General features: G+C 40.6%; 2 protein-coding genes across 18 annotated transcripts in view; one reads left to right on the top strand and one right to left on the bottom strand.

Annotated features, from left to right (window-relative positions):
• nero (deoxyhypusine hydroxylase nero) overlaps window positions 1-23756 on the top strand; it is a 59713-nt gene that overhangs the window by 11064 nt on the left and 24893 nt on the right. The window lies entirely within an intron of this gene.
• The window catches only part of LOC139763297 (uncharacterized), a 48525-nt gene that overhangs the window by 7170 nt on the left and 17599 nt on the right, over window positions 1-23756 (bottom strand). For 3 of the 17 annotated variants that reach the window (XM_071689269.1, XM_071689266.1, XM_071689268.1), the window contains 9 exons: window positions 23275-23309; window positions 22891-23131; window positions 17227-17275; window positions 16977-17020; window positions 16798-16843; window positions 11567-11604; window positions 10381-10418; window positions 7211-7637; window positions 390-427 (listed from right to left, as the gene is read on the bottom strand). In XM_071689269.1, coding sequence (XP_071545370.1) covers window positions 10405-10418; window positions 11567-11604; window positions 16798-16843; window positions 16977-17020; window positions 17227-17275; window positions 22891-23020 — 321 coding nt within the window. In that variant the 5' untranslated portion in view covers window positions 23021-23131; window positions 23275-23309 and the 3' untranslated portion in view covers window positions 390-427; window positions 7211-7637; window positions 10381-10404. The remainder of the gene's footprint in view (window positions 1-389; window positions 428-7210; window positions 7638-10380; window positions 10419-11566; window positions 11605-16797; window positions 16844-16976; window positions 17021-17226; window positions 17276-22890; window positions 23132-23274; window positions 23310-23756) is intronic. The other 14 variants (XM_071689271.1, XM_071689276.1, XM_071689278.1 and 11 more) reach the window with 11 other exon arrangements.

Here is a 23756-nt window from a genome sequence, read left to right as displayed (position 1 = left end):
CTCCAAGTTATTTACCCAACGTACCAAATTTGTAAATACTGCAATGCTTTTATAAAACACCCAATGTACCAAATCTGTAAATACTGCAATGCTTTTATAAAACAATCCTTTCAAAATTTTTTTAATTTTCATCATTTCCCATGTTAGAATTAGAAACTCTTAATAAATGGCCTCCTTAAACCAAATCCACTCTTGGACTGTCGTGAATAATGCACAGAGGTCAGAGACCCTCAACAACAACAAAGTCCCATATCGCTTAACATGCCCTGGTTCAGCCCAATGACCACATTCTCTCACGTATACCACACACCTCCAATAAAATTTGTACAATCGGCCCTCTTTACAATGGAAGAGATTTAAACTTCCACCAATTTACAGTACTTTCTTACCTAATCCAGTTGGATAAATGCAGATCAGCCATCTACACCTGTGAAAGGGAAATTGGAATAATAAGAATATTGAACAATATACAACAGAATTTGTACAGAGTACCGTTATCAGACTGCCTTTTGGCAAATTAGACACATGGCCTATAGTCCACAACAGTGGGTTCTACCATTCCTGGTGCTGCTGTGTTATGACCACAGGATTAGTACCAAAAATTTCATCAAAGGAATTTCAGCAGTTACAAATTACATACAAAACCCCTAATACCTTCTTTAGTGGTAAGGCAGTACATAGGGACATTTCATCAATTTCTGTGGTTAAGGCAACATTTGCCCACAAATTTCATTTTCACTATTCCAAATATACACTTGTAGCTATAGATACTCTAGTTCCATTACAAAATTTCTATGCTAAAAGTCCAATGTCCTGGGGTACATTATTTTGATGGGCTCCACTAACAAGCTCATATCCACATCCACTTTCATTCATGAGTACCTCTTGACTTTTCTTGCAAAACTTTATACTGTACAATCTGCCATCCACTCATCAATTGGACAAGGTCTCACTTCTTCCAAACCTTTTCAAATATTGTTACTTAAAACAATCAAACTGACTGACTGACAGTTCTTTCACGACACATTTCATGCCTAATATTTATCCCAAAACTCTTTCTTTCCAGATTTTGCATCAGACCAGAGCCTCATTATTACTATAATAATATAACTGGATTTAATCCATCCAATACCAATTTTCAAGCATTATGTAATTGCCAAGACATCTGCTTTATTGTACATATATTTGGGATACTAACACAGCCCTGTTTACAAGAAAATTTAGATTAATTCAAGAAAATGCGCAATAAAAACACAAAGTATGCAAGCCTTAGTGTTAGTCAAATCTAAATCTTTAAGACAAAGGAGTGTGTATGACAAAATAAAAAAACTAAAAAGTGCTAAACTGTGTAAAGAATTGAGTGAAATTTCCCCAGTAGATGCCATCTGTAAAGCAATTTCTCCATAAGTTTGTACAGATAACACATATTTCAGTATTCACACACCTATTCATCAGTACAATTTCCATCCAAATTATCCTTAGAGACAGGGATAACGAGCATCATAACATATTAAGCAGGAAACTAAATATGCCAATCAAACTTTACAAATTCACTTTCCAGCAACTTTTTTTTGTTAACTTAGCTTAAACTGTCAACTGCCAGGTATTTCACCCTTGACCAATGCACATAAGAAAAAAAAAAAGCACATGTAGAAAAGTTTAAAACTTTTTTTTTAAAGTCTCAAACACACGTTCAGTCCTTTTGACAATCTCTCCGATAAAGAAAAATTTTGTCATCACTGTCATCACCATACAACAAACTACAATTTTTTCTTGCTTAACCAACTAATCTGTTGTGTGTAATGAACCAAAACAAGAGCCCCATATCCAAAACCAGGCCCCGCAGGCCTTTCCATGGGTTCCCATGCTCCTGCATGTCTTGGTTCAGTCCAGTAATGACAGCATGTCATCCCCTTTGTATATCATATCGCTCTAATTCACTATGCCATACACACCTTTTACCCTTCTACATTTTCAGGCCCTAGGGACAGATTACTTTTCTCCATCCTTTAGTCCTCAATTTGGTGTCCCCCTTGTTCCCTTCACTTCCAGTACAAGTCATAACAGCTACCATTTCAATGCATCCTCTTCAGCGTTAACCACATTTACAAGTTTTCTATTGATCACAGTTTCTCAATAGCAAGGCAGTGCCAGTTAACATGAAGAAAGACTCATCCACTCATATATACATTCATGTACATATAATACATATATACACATGTACATATTCATATTTCCATGCCTTCATCTATTCCAGAGCCATCTCTGTGTTATACACCAAAACCACATCTCCCTATCCACATCCAGGCCCCACAGACCTTTTCATGTTTTACCCATACATTTCAAATGCCCTGGTTCAGTCCATATACAGCACGTTGACCTCATTATAACACATCGTTCCAATTCACTATCCCTTCCACGCCTCTCAACCTCCTGCAAGTTCAGGCCCAGATCACTCAAAACCCAATTTACTCCATCTTTCCACCTCCAAATTTGGTTTTCCACTTCTTGTTCACTCCACCTGAAACATATATCCTCTGTCAATCTTTCCTCACTCATCCTCTCCATATGCCCAAACTATTTCAACACCCTCTCCTGCTGTCTCACCCACTTACCTCTCCTATTTTCAGTACTTAATCGATCAAGCGATCTCACACCACAAGATCCGCAAACATTTTCACATCCACCCACCTACCTACTGGCCATGCCCCACAACCATATGATATTACTGGAACTACTACTCTTTCTAACATACAAATTTTTGCTTTTCAAGATAACATTCTCCCTTTCCACACATTCTTCATCGTTCCCAGAACCTTCCCCCCTCCCCCACCTTTTGACTCCCTTCTACTTCTGTGGTTCCATTCGCTGCCAAGTTCACTCCCAGATATCTAAAACACTTGACTTCCAATTTTTCTACATTCAAACTTTCATCCCAATTAATTTGCTCCCAAACCCTGCTGAACCTAATAAATTTGCTAATTCACATTTACTTTTCAACTTTCTCCATTCCCACTTTTCCAAACACAGTCACCAACTTCTGAAGTTTCTCACTTGAATCAGCCACTAGTGGTTTATCATTGGCAAACAACAATGGACTCGCTTCCCAGGCCCTCTCATCCCCAACAAACTGCATACTTACCCCTCCAAAACTTGAATTTACCTCCCAAACCACCTTATCCAAAAACAAATTAAGCAACCATGGGGACATCACAAACCCCTACCTCAGACAGACCCTCTTCCTGCTCGCACATAAGCCTTACACCTAGCAGCTTGTCTACCACACCATACACAAGACCTTCCACAAAGAATCTCTATCCACCTCATCATATACCTTCTCTAAATCCGTAAGTGCCATGTACAAATATATCTCTAAATATTTCTCACATTCTTCAAAGCTAGCACCTGATCCACACATCCTCCACCACTTCTGAAACCACATTATTTTATTCATTTATATTTTGTTGCTGTCTCCCGCGTTAGTGAGGTAGCGCAAGGAAACAGATGAAAGAACAGCCCAACCCACCCACATACAAATGTAGATACATAAACGTCTACACACGCACATATACATACCTATACATTAAAAATACATATATATACCTACACTTACATATGCATATATACACATGTACATAATTCATACTTGCTGCCTTTATTCATTCCCGTCGCCATTCCACCACACATGAAATGACAACCAAGGTAGTGCTAGGAACAGACAACAAAGGCCACATTCGTTCAGTCAGTCTCTAGCTGCCATGTATAATGCAACAAAACCACAGCTCCCTTTCCACATCCAGGCCCGACAAAACTTTCCATAGTTTACCCCAGACGCTTCACACACCCTGGTTCAATCAATTGAGAGCATGTCGACCCTGGTATACCACATCATTCCAATTCACTATTCCTTGCACCCTTTCACTCTCCTACATGTTCAGGCCCCGATCACTTCAAAATCTTTTTCACTCCATCCTTCCACCTCCAATTTGGTCTCCCACTTCTCGTTCCCTCCACCTCTGACAATATATCCTCTTTGTCAATCTTTCCTCTCATTCTCTCCATGTAACCAAACCATTTCAATACACCCTCTTTTGCTCTCTCAACCACACTTTTTATTACCACACATCCCTCTTACACTTTCATTACTTACTCGATCAAACCACAGACCACATTGTCCTCAAACATCTCATTTCCAACACACACACCCTCCTCTGCACAACCCTATCTATAGCCCACACTTCACAACCATATAACATTGTTGGAACCACTATTCCTTCAAACATACACATTTTTGCTTTCCAAGATAATGTTCTCGCCTTCCACACATTTTTCAACGCTCCCAGAAATTTCTCCCCCTCCCCCACCCTGTGACTCACTTCCGCTTCCATTTTTCCATCCGTTGCAAAATCCACTCCCAGATATCTAAACACTTCACTTCCTCCAGTTCTTTCCATTCAAACAGTTTGGTTCAATTCAAATGGTTTGGTTACATGGAGAGAATGAATGAGGAAAGATTGACAAAGAGGATATATTGTCAAAGGTGGAGGGAACGAGAAGTGGGAGACCAAATTGGAGGTGGAAAGATGGGGTGAAAAAGATTGAGTGATCGGGGCCTGAACATGCAGGAGCATGAAAGGCGTGCAAGGAATAGAGTGAATTGGAACGATGTGGTATACCGGGGTCAACATGCTGTCAATGGATTGAACCAGGACATGTGAAGCGTCTGGGGTAAACCATGGAAAGCTGTGTAGGTATGTATATTTGCGTGTGTGGACGTATGTATATACATGTGTATGGGGGGGGGGGGCATTTCTTTCGTCTGTTTCCTTGCGCTACCTCGCAAACGCGGGAGACAGCGACAAAGTATAATGAAAATAAAAAAAAAAAAGAAGGAACAGAGAATTGGGCCAGGTGAGGGTATTCCCTCAAAGGCCCAGTCCTCTGTTCTTAACGCTACCTCGCTAATGCGGGAAATGGCGAATAGTTTGAAAGAAAAAAAAAGAATATATATATGTATACATATGTATATGTGCATGTGGACATGTATGTATATACATATGTGGGTGGGTTGGGCCATTCTTTCATCTGTTTCCTTGCACTACCTCGCCAACGTGGGAGACCGATAAAGTATGTATAAAAAAATAAATATATACTTAATTGCTGTTTCCCGCATCCAAGAAACGGATGAAGAATGGCCCATCCACAAATACATAAATGCCCATGTACATAACATGTACACATACATACTTTCTTTCAAACTATTCGCTATTTCCCGCATTAGCGAGGTAGTGTTAAGAACAGAGGACTGGGCCTTTGAGGGAATACCATCACCTGGCTCAATTCTCTGTTCCTTCTTTTGGAAAATTAAAAAAAATGAGAGGGGAGGATTTCCAGTCCCCCTCTCCCTCCCCTTTTAGTCGCCTTCTACGACACGCAGGGAATACGTGGGAAGTATTCTTTCTCCCCTATCCCCATAGGGGACATATATAGACATATATAGACAAGTACATGTTCATACTTGCTTACCTTCATCCATTCCTGACACTACCCTTCACCAAAGAAAACAGCATGAGTATCCCCTCTTCAGTGAGGTAGCGGAAAAACAGACAGAAAAGGCCACAATACATTCATCCTCAATCTCTGGCTCTCATTTGTAATGCACCAAAACCACAGCTCCCTATCCACATCCAGGCCCCACAGACCTTTCCATGGTCATCTTGACCCCAGGATACCACTGTTCCAATTCACCCTATTCCTTGCACACCTTGCCTTCCTGTATGTTCAGGCCCCAATCGCTCAAATGTTTTCACTATTCTTCCACCTCCAATTTGGTTATCTACCTCTGCTTGTTCCCTTCACCTCTGATGCATATAACCTGTCAATCTTTCCTCTCATTCTCTCCATAAGTCTAAACCATTTCAACACCCTCTTCTGCTCTCTCAACTATTTCCACACATCTCTCATCCTTTCATCACTTACTTTATCAAACTACCTCACCCCATATTGTCCTCAAACATTTATTTTCCAACACATGTACCCTCCTTTGTACAACCCTATCTAAAGCCCATGCTTCAACCATATAACAATACTGGAACTACTATTCCTTCAAACATACTCATTTTCAATCTCCAACATAACATTCTCTCCTTCCACACATTCTTCATCACTTCCAGAACCCTCACCCACCTCCCCCTTCCTGTTACTCTTCCACTTCCATGGATGCATTTGCTGCTAAGTCCACTCCCAGATATCTAAAACACTTCACTTCCATTTTTCTCCATTCAAACTCGTCCTAATTAACCTGTCCCTCAACCTTGCTCTTATTCACATTTACTCTCAACTTTTCCAAACTCAATCACCATCTTCTGCAGTTTCTCAGTTGAATCAGCCACTAGAGCTGTATCACTGGCAAACTGACTTTTCCCAGGACCTTTCATCCCCAACACACTGCACACTTGACATTCTCTCCAACTCTTGCATTTACCTCCTTAATCATTAACAAATTAAACAATCATGGGGACATAACACACCCCTGCTGCAGACCGAGTCACTAGGAACCAATCACTCACTTCCAGAGTAATTATGAAGCAAATTACAATACTGCCATGCTTTATGGTGACCACTTAAAACTGAAATAAGTAGAATAGAAACCAAGTAAAATTTAAGGTCTGTAGTATATGAACTACCATGAGATATTGAAGGAACTGGAACTCTGGCCTTGAGAGGATATGTAACAAATTGGGTATGACAAAAATGACATTATGAACATCCCAATCTTAAAGCATATATTCATGAAAGATACACCTCTATCTGTACACATACCTAAGAGATGAAATTAATGAATGTTCCCGTGAACCAGACATGTATGAAGACAAATTAGAAATGTGGATGGTATAACGACATCAGCATTCAAAAGGAGTCTGTACTCTATGCTAAAGGCAATTCAACAAACCTCCAATAGATTAGCATAATTCAAAAAGCAAGTAGAATAAGGAATAAGAGTATTACTAGAGTTACTATAAAAATAAGAGTATCCTAAAAATGATAATTGTAAGAGGCCTTACCTTATTTCTCAAGAGATGGTTTCCCTTTCAAACACTAGATTCTGCCAATTCTTGCAAAATACCTCACTGAATATGAACATTACACTATTTTTGTATAACTAGAATTACTATAGAGTATCCTAAAATATAATCGTCTGAAGCCATACCTTATTTCTCAGATTGTTTCCCCTTCCAAAAACTAGATGCTGCCAATTCCTGCAAAATATCTCAATGAATGATATGAACATTAACATTACACAGTTTTCATATTTACATATCAGAGGTAGGTATTGCTTCAATTCAATTCAGACATCCAAGGAAGAACTATATATCATCATATTTAAAACAAAATAAAGGTAGATGAAATATGCAACATTCATCCACTAATCACAAGTTCCACCAGTACACACCATCTGTAAAACAAATTCAATGAATTAGTAAATCATTAACAAAAATATATATAATTAATCATTTTCAGAATTATTTCCATCTACACATTTAAGACCCCGATGATAATGTTCATGGCATAAAATGAATTAACTATGCTAAGCATACTTACAATTACCGATGGAGTAACTCGGTCTTCAATTCATTCTGTAGAAAAAAAAAGTCTTTTACTAAACTTACCAAATTTGTAAATACAGCAATGCCTTAATAGAACTATCATTATCATTATATACATTAACACCCACACATGCACATATACATACCTATAAATTTCAACGTATGCATACATATCCATACACTGACATACATATATATATACATCATATTCATACATCCTACCTTCATCCATTCCCGCCACCACACATGAAATGGCAGCCCCCTCCCCGCGTGAGTGCGAGGTAGCACCAGGAAAAGACAACAAAGACCACATTCGCTCACACTCAGCCTCTAGCTGTCATGTGTAATGCACCTAAACCACAGCTCCCTTTCCACATCCAGGCCCCACAAAACCTTCCATGGTTTACTCCAGATGCTTCACATGCCCTGGTTCAATCCATTGACAGCACATCATTTGAATTCACTCTTCCTTGCACACCTTTCACCCTCCAGTATGTTCAGGCCCCGATTGCTCAAAATCTTTTTTACTCCATCCTTCCACATTCAATTTGGTCTCCCACTTCTCATTCCCTCCATCTTCAACACATGTATCCTCTTTGTCAATCTTTCCTCACTCACTCTCTCCATGTGACCAAACCATTTCAATACACCCTCTTCTGCTATCTCAACCACACTATTACAACACATCTCTTTTACCCTTTCATTACTTACTCGATCAAACCATCTCAAACCACATATTGTCCTCAAACATTTCCAACAGGTACACCCTCCTCCGCACAACCCTATTTATAGCTCATGCTTCACAACCATATAACACTGTTGGAACCACTATTCCTTCAAACATACCCATTTTTACTCTCCAAGATTACGTTCTCGCCTTCCACACATTCTTCAACGCTCCCAGAACCTTCAACACCTACCCCACCCTGTGACTCCCACTTCCATGATTCCATCCACTGCCAAATCCTCTCCCGGATATCTAAAACACTTTACTTCCTCCAGTTTTTCTCCATTCAAATTTACCTCCCCATTTACTTCTCTCAACCCTAATGAACCTAATTACCTTGCTCTTATTCACATTTACTCTCAGTTTGAACCCAATTACCTTGCTCTTATTCACATTTACTCAGTTTTCTTTCACACTACCAAACTCAGTCACCACCTTCTGCAGTTTCTCACCCGAATCTGCCACCAGCTCTATCATTAGCGAACATCCGACTCGCTTCTCAAGCCCTCTCATCCATAACAGACTGCATACTTGCCTGTCTCTCCAAAACTCTTGCATTCACCTCCCTAACAACCCCATCCATAAACAAATTAAACAACCACGGAAACATCACGCACCCCTGCAGCAAACTGACATTCACTGGGAACCAATCACTTTCCTCTCTTCCTACTCGTACGCATGCCTTACATCCTCGATAAAAACTTTTCACTGCTTCTAGCAACTTACCTCCCACACCATATTCTCTTAATACCTTCAACAGAGCATCTCTATAAACTATTATATGCCTTCTCCAGATCCATTAATGCTATATACAACTTTTTTTTTTTTTTTTTTTTTTTTTATACTTTGTCGCTGTCTCCCGCGTTTGCGAGGTAGCGCAAGGAAACAGACGAAAGAAATGGCCCAACCCCCCCCCCCATACACATGTACATACACACGTCCACACACGCAAATATACATACCTACAAAGCTTTCCATGGTTTACCCCAGACGCTTCACATGCCTTGATTCAATCCACTGACAGCACGTCAACCCCTGTATACCACATCGCTCCAATTCACTCTATTCCTTGCCCTCCTTTCACCCTCCTGCATGTTCAGGCCCCGATCACACAAAATCTTTTTCACTCCATCTTTCCACCTCCAATTTGGTCTCCCTCTTCTCCTCGTTCCCTCCACCTCCGACACATATATCCTCTTGGTCAATCTTTCCTCACTCATTCTCTCCATGGGCTCAAACCATTTCAAAACACCCTCTTCTGCTCTCTCAACCACGCTCTTTTTATTTCCACACATCTCTCTTACCCTTACGTTACTTACTCGATCAAACCACCTCACACCACACATTTTCCTCAAACATCTCATTTCCAGCACATCCATCCTCCTGCGCACAACTCTATCCATAGCCCACGCCTCGCAACCATACAACATTGTTGGAACCACTATTCCTTCAAACATACCCATTTTTGCTTTCCGAGGTAATGTTCTCGACTTCCACACATTTTTCAAGGCTCCCAAAATTTTCGCCCCCTCCCCCACCCTATGATCCACTTCCGCTTCCATGGTTCCATCCGCTGACAGATCCACTCCCAGATATCTAAAACACTTCACTTCCTCCAGTTTTTCTCCATTCAAACTCACCTCCCAATTGACTTGACCCTCAACCCTACTGTACCTAATAACCTTGCTCTTATTCACATTTACAACTATCCTCTCAAATTTTTTTTCTCCAAATTTCATCACTTCCCATGTTAGCATTAGGAACTCTTAATAAATGGCCTCATTAAACCATATTCACTCTCGGATTGTCATAAATAATACACAGAGGCCAGAGACCACTATCAACAACCAAGTCCCACATCACTTCACATGCCTTGGTTCAGCTTAATGACCACATTCTCTCATGTACACCACACAGCTCCAATAATGTATTCTCTTACATGCCTCACACCCTCTTACATGTTCAGGCCCCAATAAAATTCGTACAATCGGTAGTCTTCACGATGGAAGAGATTTAAACTTCCACCAATTTACACTACTTTCTTACCTAATCCAGTTGGATAAATGCAGATCAGCCATCTACACCTGTGAAAGGGAAATTGGAATATTAAGAATTTTGAACAATATACAACAGAATTTATGCAGAGTACTGCTATCAGACTGCCTTTTGGCAAATTATACACATGGCCTATAGTCCACAACAGTGGGTTCTACCATTCCTGGTGCTGCTGTGTTATGACCACAGGGTTAGTACCAAAAATTTCATCAAAGGAATTTCAGCAGTTACAAATTACATATAAAACCCTTAATACCTTCTTTCGTGGCAAGGCAATACATAGGGACATTTCATCAATTTCTGTGGTTAAGGCAACATTTCCCCACAAGTTTTATTTTCACTATTCCAAGTAGACACTTGTAGCAATAGATAAATCTAGTTCCATTGCAAAATTTCTTTGCTAAAGGTCCAATGTCCTGGAGTACATTATTTTGATGGGCTCCAAGAACATCCACTTTCATTCATGTGTACCTTTTGACTTTTCTTGCATAACTTTATACTGTGCACTCTGCCCTCCACTCATCAATTGGACAAGATCTCACTTCTTCCAAACCTTTTCAAATATTGTTACTTAAAGCAATCATTTTGTCATTATGTTTGACATTTCTTTTATGGCATCTTTTTCAAAAGCCTATTATTTCTCCTACTCTTTCCAGATTTGGTATCAGACCAAGGTCTCATTATTACTATAATCATGTAATTGGGCCTAATAAATCCCATATCAATTTACAAACATAATGGAATTACCATGACAACTGCTTAATTGTACATATATCTGGAATACTAACCCTTCCCTGTTTACTAGAAAATTTAGATGAAAGTGAAAAAAAAATTAAGAAAAAGCTCAATATAAACAAGATATGCAACCCTTAGGTTTAGTCAAATTAATGTTCACTTACCTTCACATCATTAAGCCAGTCTTAGGCAACTCTGACCACTGTAGATTTTCAACATCCAATTATGCTCAGGAAATCAAGAAACCAATGAAGGTTATCCTCTAAACAACATACAAGTGAACTGCCATGACAAGACACTGCACTAGGCAAACCCAAAGCATATAAAATGTCTTATTACTCTACCAAAAGTAGAACTCCAATGGTACGAACTAGCTCAATTTATTTACATAATACCCAATGGAAGAGATTTAAACTTCCACCAATTTACACTACTTTCTTACCTAATCCAGTTGGATAAATGCAGATCAGCCATCTACACCTGTGAAAGGGAAATTGGAATATTAAGAATTTTGAACAATATAATCAACAGAATTTGTGCAGAGTGCTGCTATCAGACTGCCTTTTGGCAAATTAGACACATGACCTACAGTCCACAACAGTGGGTTCTACCATTCCTGGTGCTGCTGTGTTATGACCACAGGGTTAGTACCAAAAATTTCATCAAAGGAATTTCAGCAGTTATAAATTACATACAAAACCACTAATACCTTTCGTGGCAAGGCAATGCATAGGGACATTTCATCAATTTCTGTGCTTAAGGCAACATTTCCCCACAAGTTTTATTTTCACTATTCCAAGTATACACTTGTAGCAATAGATAATCTAGTTCCATTACAAAATTTCTTTGCTAAAGGTCCAATGTCCTTGAGTACATTATTTTGATGGGTCTGCTAACAAGCTCATATTCACATCCACTTTCAATCACGCATACCTTTTGCCTTTTCTTGCATAACTTTATACTGTGCACTCTGCCCTCCACTCATCAATTGGACAAGATCTCACGTCTTCCAAACCTTTTCAAATATTGTTACTTAAAGCAATCATACTGACATTATGTTTGACATTTCTTTTATGACATCCTTTTCAAAAGCCTATTATTTCTCCTAAACTCTTTCCAGATTTGGCATCAGACCAAGGTCTCATTATTACTATAATAATGTAATTAGGTCTAATACATCCTGGGAGCAGCTGAATGAGTGTGTTAGTGGTTTTGATGCTCGAGACCAGATTATAGTGTTGGGTGATTTGAATGCAAAGGTGAGTAATGTGGCAGTTGAGGGAATAATTGGTATACATTGGGTGTTCAGTGTTGTAAATGGAAATGGTGAAGAGCTTGTAGATTTATGTGCTGAAAAAGGACCGATGATTGGGAATACCTGGTTTAAAAAGCGAGATATACATAAGTATACTTATGTAAGTAGGAGAGATGGCCAGAGAGCGTTATTGGATTACGTGTTAATTGACAGGCGCGCGAAAGAGAGACTTTTGGATGTTAATGTGCTGAGAGGTGCAACTGGAGGGATGTCTGATCATTATCTTGTGGAGGATAAGGTGAAGATTTGTATGGGTTTTCAGAAAAGAAGAGTGAATGTTGGGGTGAAGAGGGTGGTGAGAGTAAGTGAGCTTGGGAAGGAGACTTGTGTGAGGAAGTACCAGGAGAGACTGAGTACAGAATGGAAAAAGGTGAGAACAATGGAAGTAAGGGGAGTGGGGGAGGAATGGGATGTATTTAGGGAATCAGTGATGGATTGCACAAAAGATGCTTGTGGCATGAGAAGAGTGGGAGGTGGGTTGATTAGAAAGGGTAGTGAGTGGTGGGATGAAGAAGTAAGAGTATTAGTGAAAGAGAAGAGAGAGGCATTTGGACGATTTTTGCAGGGAAAAAAATGAAATTGTGTGGGAGACGTATAAAAGAAAGAGACAGGAGGTCAAGAGAAAGGTGCAAGAGGTGAAAAAAAGGGCAAATGAGAGTTGGGGTGAGAGAGTATCATTAAATTTTAGGGAGAATAAAAAGATGTTCTGGAAGGAGGTAAATAAAGTGCGTAAGACAAGGGAGCAAATGGAAACTTCAGTGAAGGGCGCAAATGGGGAGGTGATAACAAGTAGTGGTGATGTGAGAAGGAGATGGAGTGAGTATTTTGAAGGTTTGTTGAATGTGTTTGATGATAGAGTGGCAGATATAGGGTGTTTTGGTCGAGGTGGTGTGCAAAGTGCGAGGGTTAGGGAAAATGAGTTGGTAAACAGAGAAGAGGTAGTAAAAGCTTTGCGGAAGATGAAAGCCGGCAAGGCAGCAGGTTTGGATGGTATTGCAGTGGAATTTATTAAAAAAGGGGGTGACTGTATTGTTGACTGGTTGGTAAGGTTATTTAATGTATGTATGACTCATGGTGAGGTGCCTGAGGATTGGCGGAATGCGTGCATAGTGACATTGTACAAAGGCAAAGGGGATAAGAGCGAGTGCTCAAATTACAGAGGTATAAGTTTGTTGAGTATTCCTGGCAAATTATATGGGAGGGTATTGATTGAGAGGGTGACGGCATGTACAGAGCATCAGATTGGGGAAGAGCAGTGTGGTTTCAGAAGTGGTAGAGGATGTGTGGATCAGGTGTTTGCTTTGAAGAATGTATGTGAGAAATACTTAGAAAAGCAAATGGATTTGTATGTAGCATTTATGGATCTGGAGAAGGCATATGATAGAGTTGATAGAGATGCTCTGTGGAAGGTATTAAGAATATATGGTGTGGGAGGCAAGTTGTTAGAAGCAGTGAAAAGTTTTTATCGAGGATGTAAGGCATGTGTACGTGTAGGAAGAGAGGAAAGTGATTGGTTCTCAGTGAATGTAGGTTTGCGGCAGGGGTGTGTGATGTCTCCATGGTTGTTTAATTTGTTTATGGATGGGGTTGTTAGGGAGGTGAATGCAAGAGTTTTGGAAAGAGGGGCAAGTATGAAGTCTGTTGGGGATGAGAGAGCTTGGGAAGTGAGTCAGTTGTTGTTCGCTGATGATACAGCGCTGGTGGGTGATTCATGTGAGAAACTGCAGAAGCTGGTGACTGAGTTTGGTAAAGTGTGTGAAAGAAGAAAGTTAAGAGTAAATGTGAATAAGAGCAAGGTTATTAGGTACAGTAGGGTTGAGGGTCAATTCAATTGGGAGGTGAGTTTGAATGGAGAAAAACAGGAGGAAGTGAAGTGTTTTAGATATCTGGGAGTGGATCTGGCAGCGGATGGAACCATGGAAGCGGAAGTGGATCATAGGGTGGGGGAGGGGGCGAAAATTCTGGGAGCCTTGAAGAATGTGTGGAAGTCGAGAACATTATCTCGGAAAGCAAAAATGGGTATGTTTGAAGGAATAGTGGTTCCAACGATGTTGTATGGTTGCGAGGCGTGGACTATGGATAGAGTTGTGCGCAGGAGGATGGATGTGCTGGAAATGAGATGTTTGAGGACAATGTGTGGTGTGAGGTGGTTTGATCGAGTAAGTAACGTAAGGGTAAGAGAGATGTGTGGAAATAAAAAGAGCGTGGTTGAGAGAGCAGAGGAGGGTGTTTTGAAATGGTTTGGTCACATGGGGAGAATGAGTGAGGAAAGATTGACCAAGAGGATATATGTGTCGGAGGTGAAGGGAACGAGAAGAGGGAGACCAAATTGGAGGTGGAAAGATGGAGTGAAAAAGATTTTGTGTGATCGGGGCCTGAACATGCAGGAGGGTGAAAGGAGGGCAAAGAATAGAGTGAATTGGAGCGATGTGGTATACCGGGGTTGACGTGCTGTCAGTGGATTGAATCAAGGCATGTGTATGGGGGTGGGTTGGGCCATTTCTTTCGTCTGTTTCCTTGCGCTACCTCGTAAACGCGGGAGACAGCGGAAAAAAAAAAAAAAAAATCCTATACCAATTTTCAAGCATAATGGAATTACCAAGACAATTGCTTAATTATACATATATCTGGGGCCTGAACATGCAGGAGGGTGAAAGGAGGGCAAGAAATAGAGTGAATTGGAGTCATGTGGTATACAGGGGTTGACGTGCTGTCAGTGGATTGAAGCAAGGCATGTGAAGCGTCTGGGGTAAACCATGGAAAGCTGTGTAGGTATGTATATTTGCGTGTGTGGACGTGTGTATGTACATGTGTATGGGGGGGGGGGTTGGGCCATTTCTTTCGTCTGTTTCCTTGCGCTACCTCGCAAACGCGGGAGACAGCGACAAAGTATAAAAAAAAAAAAAAAAAAAAACTATCTATTCCCTATTCACTAGAAAATTTAGATGAAATTAAAAAAAAATTAAGAAAATGCTCAATATAAACAAGATATGCAACCCTTAGGTTTAGTCAAATTAATGTTCACTTACCTTCACATCATAAAGCCAGTCTTAGGCAACTCTGACCACTGTAGATTTTCAACATTCAATTACACTCTGGGAATCACAAAACCAATGAAGGTTATCCTCTAGACAACATACAAGTGAAGTCATGACAGGCACTGCACTGGGCAAACCCAAAGCGTATAAAACGTCTTATTACTCTACCCAAGCAGAACTCCAATAGTACAAACTAGCTCAATTTATTTACATAATACCCCAATTTACCTATAGTTTGAATACAGATTTGAATGATTATATTTCTATTATACTTTGTCGCTCTCTCCCACGTTAGCGAGGTAGCACAAGGAAAGACGAAAGAATGGCCCAACCCACCCACATACACATGTATATACATACACGCACATATACATACCTATACATATTTACACATATATACATACACAGACATATATACACAGGCACAATTCATACTTGCTGCCTTTATTCATTCCCGTCGATATCCCACCACATGCAATAGCATCCCCCCTCCCTCCGCGAGGTAGCAGTAGGAAAGGACGAAAGGCCACATTCGTTCACACTGTCTCAAGCTGTGATGTGTAATGCACTGACACCACAGCTCCCTTTCCACATCCAGGCCCCACAAAACTTTCCATGGTTTACCCAGGATGCTTCACATGCCCTGGTTCAATCCATTGACAGCATGTCGACCCCGGTATACCACATTGTTCCAATTCACTATTCCTTGCGTGCCTTTCACCTTCCTGGATGTTCAGGCCCCGATTGCTCAAAATCCTTTTCACTCCATCCTTCCACCTCCAATTTGGTCTCCCACTTCTCCTCGTTGCCTCCACCTCTGACAAACATATCCTCTTTTTCAATCTTTCCTCTCATTCTCTCCATGTGACCAAACCATTTCAATCCACCCTCTTCTGCTCTCAACAACACTTTTTATTACCACTTCTCTCTCGCCCTTTCATTACTCACTCGATCAAACCACCTCACACCACATTGTCCTCAAATATCTCATTTCCACCACATCCACCCTCTTCTGCACAACCCTATCTACAGCCCATGCCTCAACCATGTAACATTGTTGGAACCACTATTCCTTCAAACATACCCATGTCTGCTCTCCGAGATAACATTCTCGCCTTCCACACATTCTTCAATGCTCCCAGAACTTTCGCCCCCTCCCCCACCCTGTTACTTCCACTTCCATCCGCTGCCAAATCCACTTCCAGATATTTAAAACATTTCACTTACTCCAGTTTTTCTCCATTCAAAAATACAAAATTTCTCCAAATGTAAACTTTAAAACTATGTTACTTTGGCGATATACCAATTTAAAAGCCTTACCAATTATTTCCAGCTGAACAATTGCCTCTGCAGTGTTCACTAGTTCCTGCAAATACCCGAAAAATTAATCTCACGAAAATACCATCCTATTAAAATTTCCAATTTAAACAGCACTAGGAAATCTTCAAGACATGAGTGTGTATGACAAAATACAAAAATGTTAACTAAAAAGTGCTAACCAGTGTGCAAAAGATCCAGTAACAAACTGCCCAGTAGATGCCATCTGTAAAGCAGTTTCTTCATAAGTTGGTACAGAACATACTTTTCAAAATTCAGACATATCTATTCGTCAGTATAATTTCTATCCACATAATCTTTTGAGACAGGGATAACAATCATCAGTATGAAGCAGGAACCAAACAATCTAACTATGCCATACAAACTTTACAATTTCACTTCTTTCCAACAGCTTTTTTCAAATTAACTTACCTTAAACTGTTGTCAACTGCTTGGTATTTCACCTTTGACCAATGCACCTGAAAAAATCAAAATTACTTTAAATGTAGATAAGATTAAAATATATTCTTTATCCTCAAAAACACATTCAGAATCCTTTTGACAATCTCTCAGATATCAAGGAAAATTTTGTCATCATTGTAATCACCATACAACAAACTACAATTTTCTCTTGCCAAACCAACTAATGCTATCATCAGTTCTCTAGCAGTTGTGAGTAATGAACAAAAACAAGAACCCCATAACAATCAGGCCCCACAGACCTTTCCATGGGTTCCCCTTGCTGCTGCACATCTTGGTTCAGTCCATTACTAATAGCACAACATCCAACTGCCCAAGTATCCCACATTACTCCAATTCACTTTTCCATGCACACCTATATTCATACTTGCTTGCTTTCATCTGTGCCTGTCGCTACCCCCTGCTTCAGTGAGGTAATGCCAGGAAGAGAAAAAAAAAAAAGTCACATTCGTTCCTACTGTCTCTAGCTGTCATGTGTAATGCACAGAAACCACAACTCTCTATCCACATCCAGGCCCCACGGACTTTTCTATACTTTACCCCAGACGCTTCACATGCCCTGGTTCAGTCCATTGACAGCATGCTGACCCATCCTTGAACCTCCAATCTGGTCTCGTGTCTTGTTCCCTACACCTGACATATATCCTGTCAATCTTTCCTCACACATTCCAATTTACTATTCCTTGCACCCTTTCACTCTCCTACATGTTCAGGCCCCGATCGCTCAAAATCTTTTTCACTCCATCCTTCCACCTCCAATTTGCTCTCCCACTTCTCGTTCCCTCCACCTCTGACAATATATCCTCTTTGTCAATCTTTCCTCACTCATTCTCTCCATGTAACCAAACCATTTCAATACACCCTCTTCTGCTCACTCAACCACACTTTATTACCACACCTCTCTCTTACCCTTTCATTACTTACTCGATCAAACCACCTCAGACCACATTGTCCTCAAACATCTCATTTCCAACACATCCACCCTCCTCCGCACAACCCTATCTATAGCCCACACTTCGCAACCATATAACATTGTTGGAACCACTATTCCTTCATACACATTTTTGCTTTCCGAGATAATGTTCTCGCCTTCCACACATTTTTCAACGCTCCCTGAAATTTCTCCCCCTCCCCCACCATGATTCACTTCCGCTTCCATTTTTCCATCCACTGCCAAATCCACTCCCAGATATCTAAACACTTCACTTCGTTTTTTCCATTCAAACTAACCTCCCAATTGACTTGTCCCTCAACCTTACTGTACCTAATAACCTTGCTCATATTCACATTTACTCTTAGCTTTCTTCTCTCACACACTTTACCAAACTCAGTCACCAGCTTCTGCAGTTTCTCACCCGAATCAGCCACCAGCGCTGTATCATCAATGAACAACTGACACTTCCCAAACCCTCTCATCCACAACAGACTGCATAGTTGCCCCTCTTTCCAAAACTCTTGCATTCACATCCCTAACAACCCCATCCATAAACAAATTACCAACCATGGAGACCACGCACCCCTGCCACAAACCAACATTCACCGAGAACCAATCAATTTCCTCTCTTCCTACACGTACACATGCCTCGATTAAAAACTTTTCATTGCTAACAACTTGCCTCCCACACCATATATTCCTAATACCTAATAGCATCTCTATCAACTCTCATATGCCTTCTTGGGAAAGAGCTTGGGAAGAGAGTCAGTTGTTCGCTGATGATACAGTGCTGGTGGCTGATTCGGGTGAGAAACTGCAGAAGCTGGTGACAGTTTGGTAAAGTGTGTGAGAGAAGAAAGCTAAAAGTAAATGTGAATAAGAGCAAGGTTATTAGGTACAGTAGGGTTGAGGGACAAGTCAACTGGGAGGTAAGTTTGAATGGAGAAAAACTGAAGTGAAATTTTAAGATATCTGGGAGTGGATATGGCAGTGGATGGAACAATGGAAGTGGAAGTGAATCATAGGGTGGGGGAGGGGGGGCGAATGTTCCAGGAGTGTCGAAACCTGTGTGGAAGTCGAGAACGTTATCTTGGAAAGCAAAAATGGGTGTTTGAAGGAATAGTGGTTCCAACAATGTTATATGGTTGCGAGGCGTGGGCTATAGATAGAGTTGTGCGGAGGAGGGTGGATGTGCTGGAAACGAGATGTTTGAGGACAATATGTGGTGTGATGTGGTTTGATCGAGTAAGTAATGAAAGGGTAAGAGATGTAATAATAAGTGTGGTTGAGATAGCAGAAGAGGGTGTTTTGAAATGGTTTGGTCACATGGAGAGAATGAGCAAGGAAAGATTGACAAACAGATATATTTGTCAGAGGTGGAGGGAATGAGAAGTGGGAAACCAAATTGGAGGTGGAAAGATGGAGTGAAAAAGATTTTGAGTGATCGGGGCCTGAACATGCAGGAGGGTGAAAGACGTGCAAGGAATAGAATAGAGTGAATTGGAACGATGTGATATACCAGGGTCAACGTGCTGTCAATGGATTGAACCAGGACATGTGAAGCGTCTGGGTTAAACCATGGAAAGTTTTGTGGGGCCTGAATGTGGAAAGGGAGCTGAAGTTTTGGTGCATCATACATGACAGCTATAGACCGAGTGTGAATGAATGTGGCCTTTGTTGTCTTTTCCTAGCACTACCTCGCACACATTCAGAGGGAGGGGGTTGTCATTTCATGTGTGGCGGGGTGGCGACGGGAATGAATAAAGGCAGACAGTATGAATTATGTACGTGTGTATATCTGTATGTGTGTATATATATGTATACGAATGTATATGCGTGTGTGTGGACGTGTATGTATATACATGTGTATGTGGGTGGGTTGGGCCATTCTTTCGTCTGTTTCCTTGTGCTACCTCGCCAACGCGAAAGACCGATAAAGTATATATAAAAAAATAAATATATACTTAATTGCTCTTTCCCGCATCCAAGAAACGGATGAAGAATGGCCCATCCACAAATACATAAATGCCCATGTACATAACATGTACACATACATTTTTTTTTTTTTTTTTTACTTTGTCGCTGTCTCCCGCGTTTGCGAGGTAGCGCAAGGAAACAGACGAAAGAAATGGCCCAACCCACCCCCATACACATGTATATACATACGTCCACACACGCAAATATACATACCTACACAGCTTTCCATGGTTTACCCCAGACGCTTCACATGCCTTGATTCAATCCACTGACAGCACGTCAACCCTGGTATACCACATCGCTCCAATTCACTCTATTCCTTGCCCTCCTTTCACCCTCCTGCATGTTCAGGCCCCGATCACACAAAATCTTTTTCACTCCATCTTTCCACCTCCAATTTGGTCTCCCTCTTCTCCTCGTTCCCTCCACCTCCGACACATATATCCTCTTGGTCAATCTTTCCTCACTCATTCTCTCCATGTGCCCAAACCATTTCAAAACACCCTCTTCTGCTCTCTCAACCACGCTCTTTTTATTTCCACACATCTCTCTTACCCTTACGTTACTTACTCAATCAAACCACCTCACACCACACATTGTCCTCAAACATCTCATTTCCAGCACATCCATCCTCCTGCGCACAACTCTATCCATAGCCCACGCCTCGCAACCATACAACATTGTTGGAACCACTATTCCTTCAAACATACCCATTTTTGCTTTCCGAGATAATGTTCTCGACTTCCACACATTCTTCAAGGCTCCCAGGAATTTCGCCCCTACCCCCACCCCATCATTCACTTCCGCTTCCATGGTTCCATCTGCTGCCAGATCCACTCCCAGATATCTAAAACACTTTACTTCCTCCACTTTCTCTTCAAACTTACCTCCCAATTGACTTGACCCTCAACCCTACTGTACCTAATAACCTTACTCTTATTCACATTTACTCTTAACTTTCTTCTTTCACACACTTTACCAAACTCAGTCACCAGCTTCTGCAGTTTCTCACATGAATCACCCACCAGCGCTGTATCATCAGCGAACAACAACTGACTCACTTCCCAAGCTCTCTCATCCACAACAGACTTCATACTTGCCCCTCTTTCCAAAACTCTTGCATTCACCTCCCTAACAACCCCATCCATAAACAAATTAAACAACCATGGAGACATCACACACCCCTGCCGCAAACCTACATTCACTGAGAACCAATCACTTTCCACTTCCTACACATACACATGCCTTACACCCTCGATAAAAACTTTTCACTGCTTCTAACAACTTGCCTCCCACACCATATATTCTTAATACCTTCCACAGAGCATCTCTATCAACTCTATCATATGCCTTCTCCAGATCCATAAATGCTACATACAAATCCATTTGCTTTTCTAAGTATTTCTCACATACATTCTTCAAAGCAAACACCTGATCCACACATCCTCTACCACTTCTGAAACCACACTGCTCTTCCCCAATCTGATGCTCTGTACATGCCTTCACCCTCTCAATCAATACCCTCCCATATAATTTACCAGGAATACTCAACAAACTTATACCTCTGTAATTTGAGCACTCGCTCTTATCCCCTTTGCCTTTGTACAATGGCACTATGCACGCATTCCGCCAATCCTCAGGCACCTCACCATGAGTCATATATACATTAAATAACCTTACCAACCAGTCAACAATACAGTCACCCCCTTTTTTAATAAATTCCACCGCAATACCATCCAAACCTGCTGCCTTGCCGGCTTTCATCTTCCACTAAGCTTTTACTACCTCTTCTCTGTTTACCAAATCATTTTCCCTAACCCTCTCACTTTGCACACCACCTCGACCAAAACACCCTATATCTGCCACTCTATCATCAAACACATTCAACATACCTTCAAAATACTCACTCCATCTCCTTCTCACATCACCACTACTTGTTATCACCTCCCCATTTGCGCCCTTCACTGAAGTTCCCATTTGCTCCCTTGTCTTACGCACTTTATTTACCTCCTTCCAGTACATCTTTTTATTCTCCCTAAAATTTAATGATACTCTCTCACCCCAACTCTCATTTGCCCTCTTTTTCGCCTCTTGCACCTTTCTCTTGACCTCCTGTCTCTCTTTTATACATCTCCCACTCAATTGCATTTTTTCCCTGCAAAAATCGTCCAAATGCCTCTCTCTTCTCTTTCACTAATAATCTTACTTCTTCATCCCACCACTCACTACCCTTTCTAATCAACCCACCTCCCACTCTTCTCATGCCACAAGCATCTTTTGTGCAATCCATCACTGATTCCCTAAATACATCCCATTCCTCCCCCACTCCTCTTACTTCCATTGTTCTCACCTTTTTCCATTCTGTACTCAGTCTCTCCTGGTACTTCCTCACACAATTCTCCTTCCCAGAGGTAGGTATTGCTTCATTTTAATTCAGAGATCCAAGGAAGTATATATCATATTTAAAACAAAATAAAGGTAGATGAAAGATGCAACATCCTAAAGTATCCTAAATATGATAAATGTAAGAGGCCTTACCTTATTTCTAAAGAGATGGTTTCCCTTTCAAACACTAGATGCTGCCAATTCTTGCAAAATACCTCAATGAATATGAACATTACACTACTTTCGTATAACTAGAATTACTACCATACCCTAAAATATGACTAGAGTATCCTAAAATATAATTGTCTGAAGCCTTATCTTATTTCTCAGATTGTTTCCTCTTCCAAAAACTAGATGCTGCCAATTCCTGCAAAATATCTCAATGAATGATATGAACATTAACATTACACAGTTTTCATATTTACATATCAGAGGTAGGTATTGCTTCATTTTAATTCAGACATCCAAGGAAGTATATATCATCATGTTTAAAACAAAATAAAGGTAGATGAAATATGCAACATCCATCCACTAATCACAAGTTCCACCAGTACACACCATCTGTAAAACAAATTCAATGAATTAGTAAATCAGTAACAAAAAATATACATAATTTTCAGAATTATTTCCATCTACACATTTAAGACCCAGATGATGATAATGTTCATGGCATAAAATGAATTAACTATGCTAAGCATACTTACAATTATTGACGGAGTTACTCGGTCTTCAATTCATTCTGTAGAAAAAAAAATTGTTATTTACTAACTTACAAAATCTATAAATACAGCAATGCTTTTATCAAACTATTATTATCATTATTCTTTATCGCTGTCTCCAGCGTCAGCAAGGTAGCACAGGGAAACATACGAAAGAATGGCCCAACCCATCCTCATAAACGCCCACACACACACATATACATACCTATAAATTTCAGCATATACATATACATTACATCAAGGATATAAGGCATGTGTACTTGTAGGAAGAGAGGAAAGTGATTGGTTCTCAGTGAATGTAGGTTTGCGGCAGGGGTGTGTGATGTCTCCATGGTTGTTTAATTTGTTTATGGATGGGGTTGTTAGGGAGGTGAATGCGAGTTTTGGAAAGAGGGGCAAGTATGAAGTCTGTTGGGGATGAGAGAGCTTGGGAAGTGAGTCAGTTGTTGTTCGCTGATGATACAGCG

This window comes from Panulirus ornatus, chromosome 46, assembly GCF_036320965.1.
Source record: "Panulirus ornatus isolate Po-2019 chromosome 46, ASM3632096v1, whole genome shotgun sequence".
Taxonomy (NCBI): domain Eukaryota; kingdom Metazoa; phylum Arthropoda; class Malacostraca; order Decapoda; family Palinuridae; genus Panulirus; species Panulirus ornatus.
This window is presented reverse-complemented; position numbering and strand designations above follow the sequence as displayed.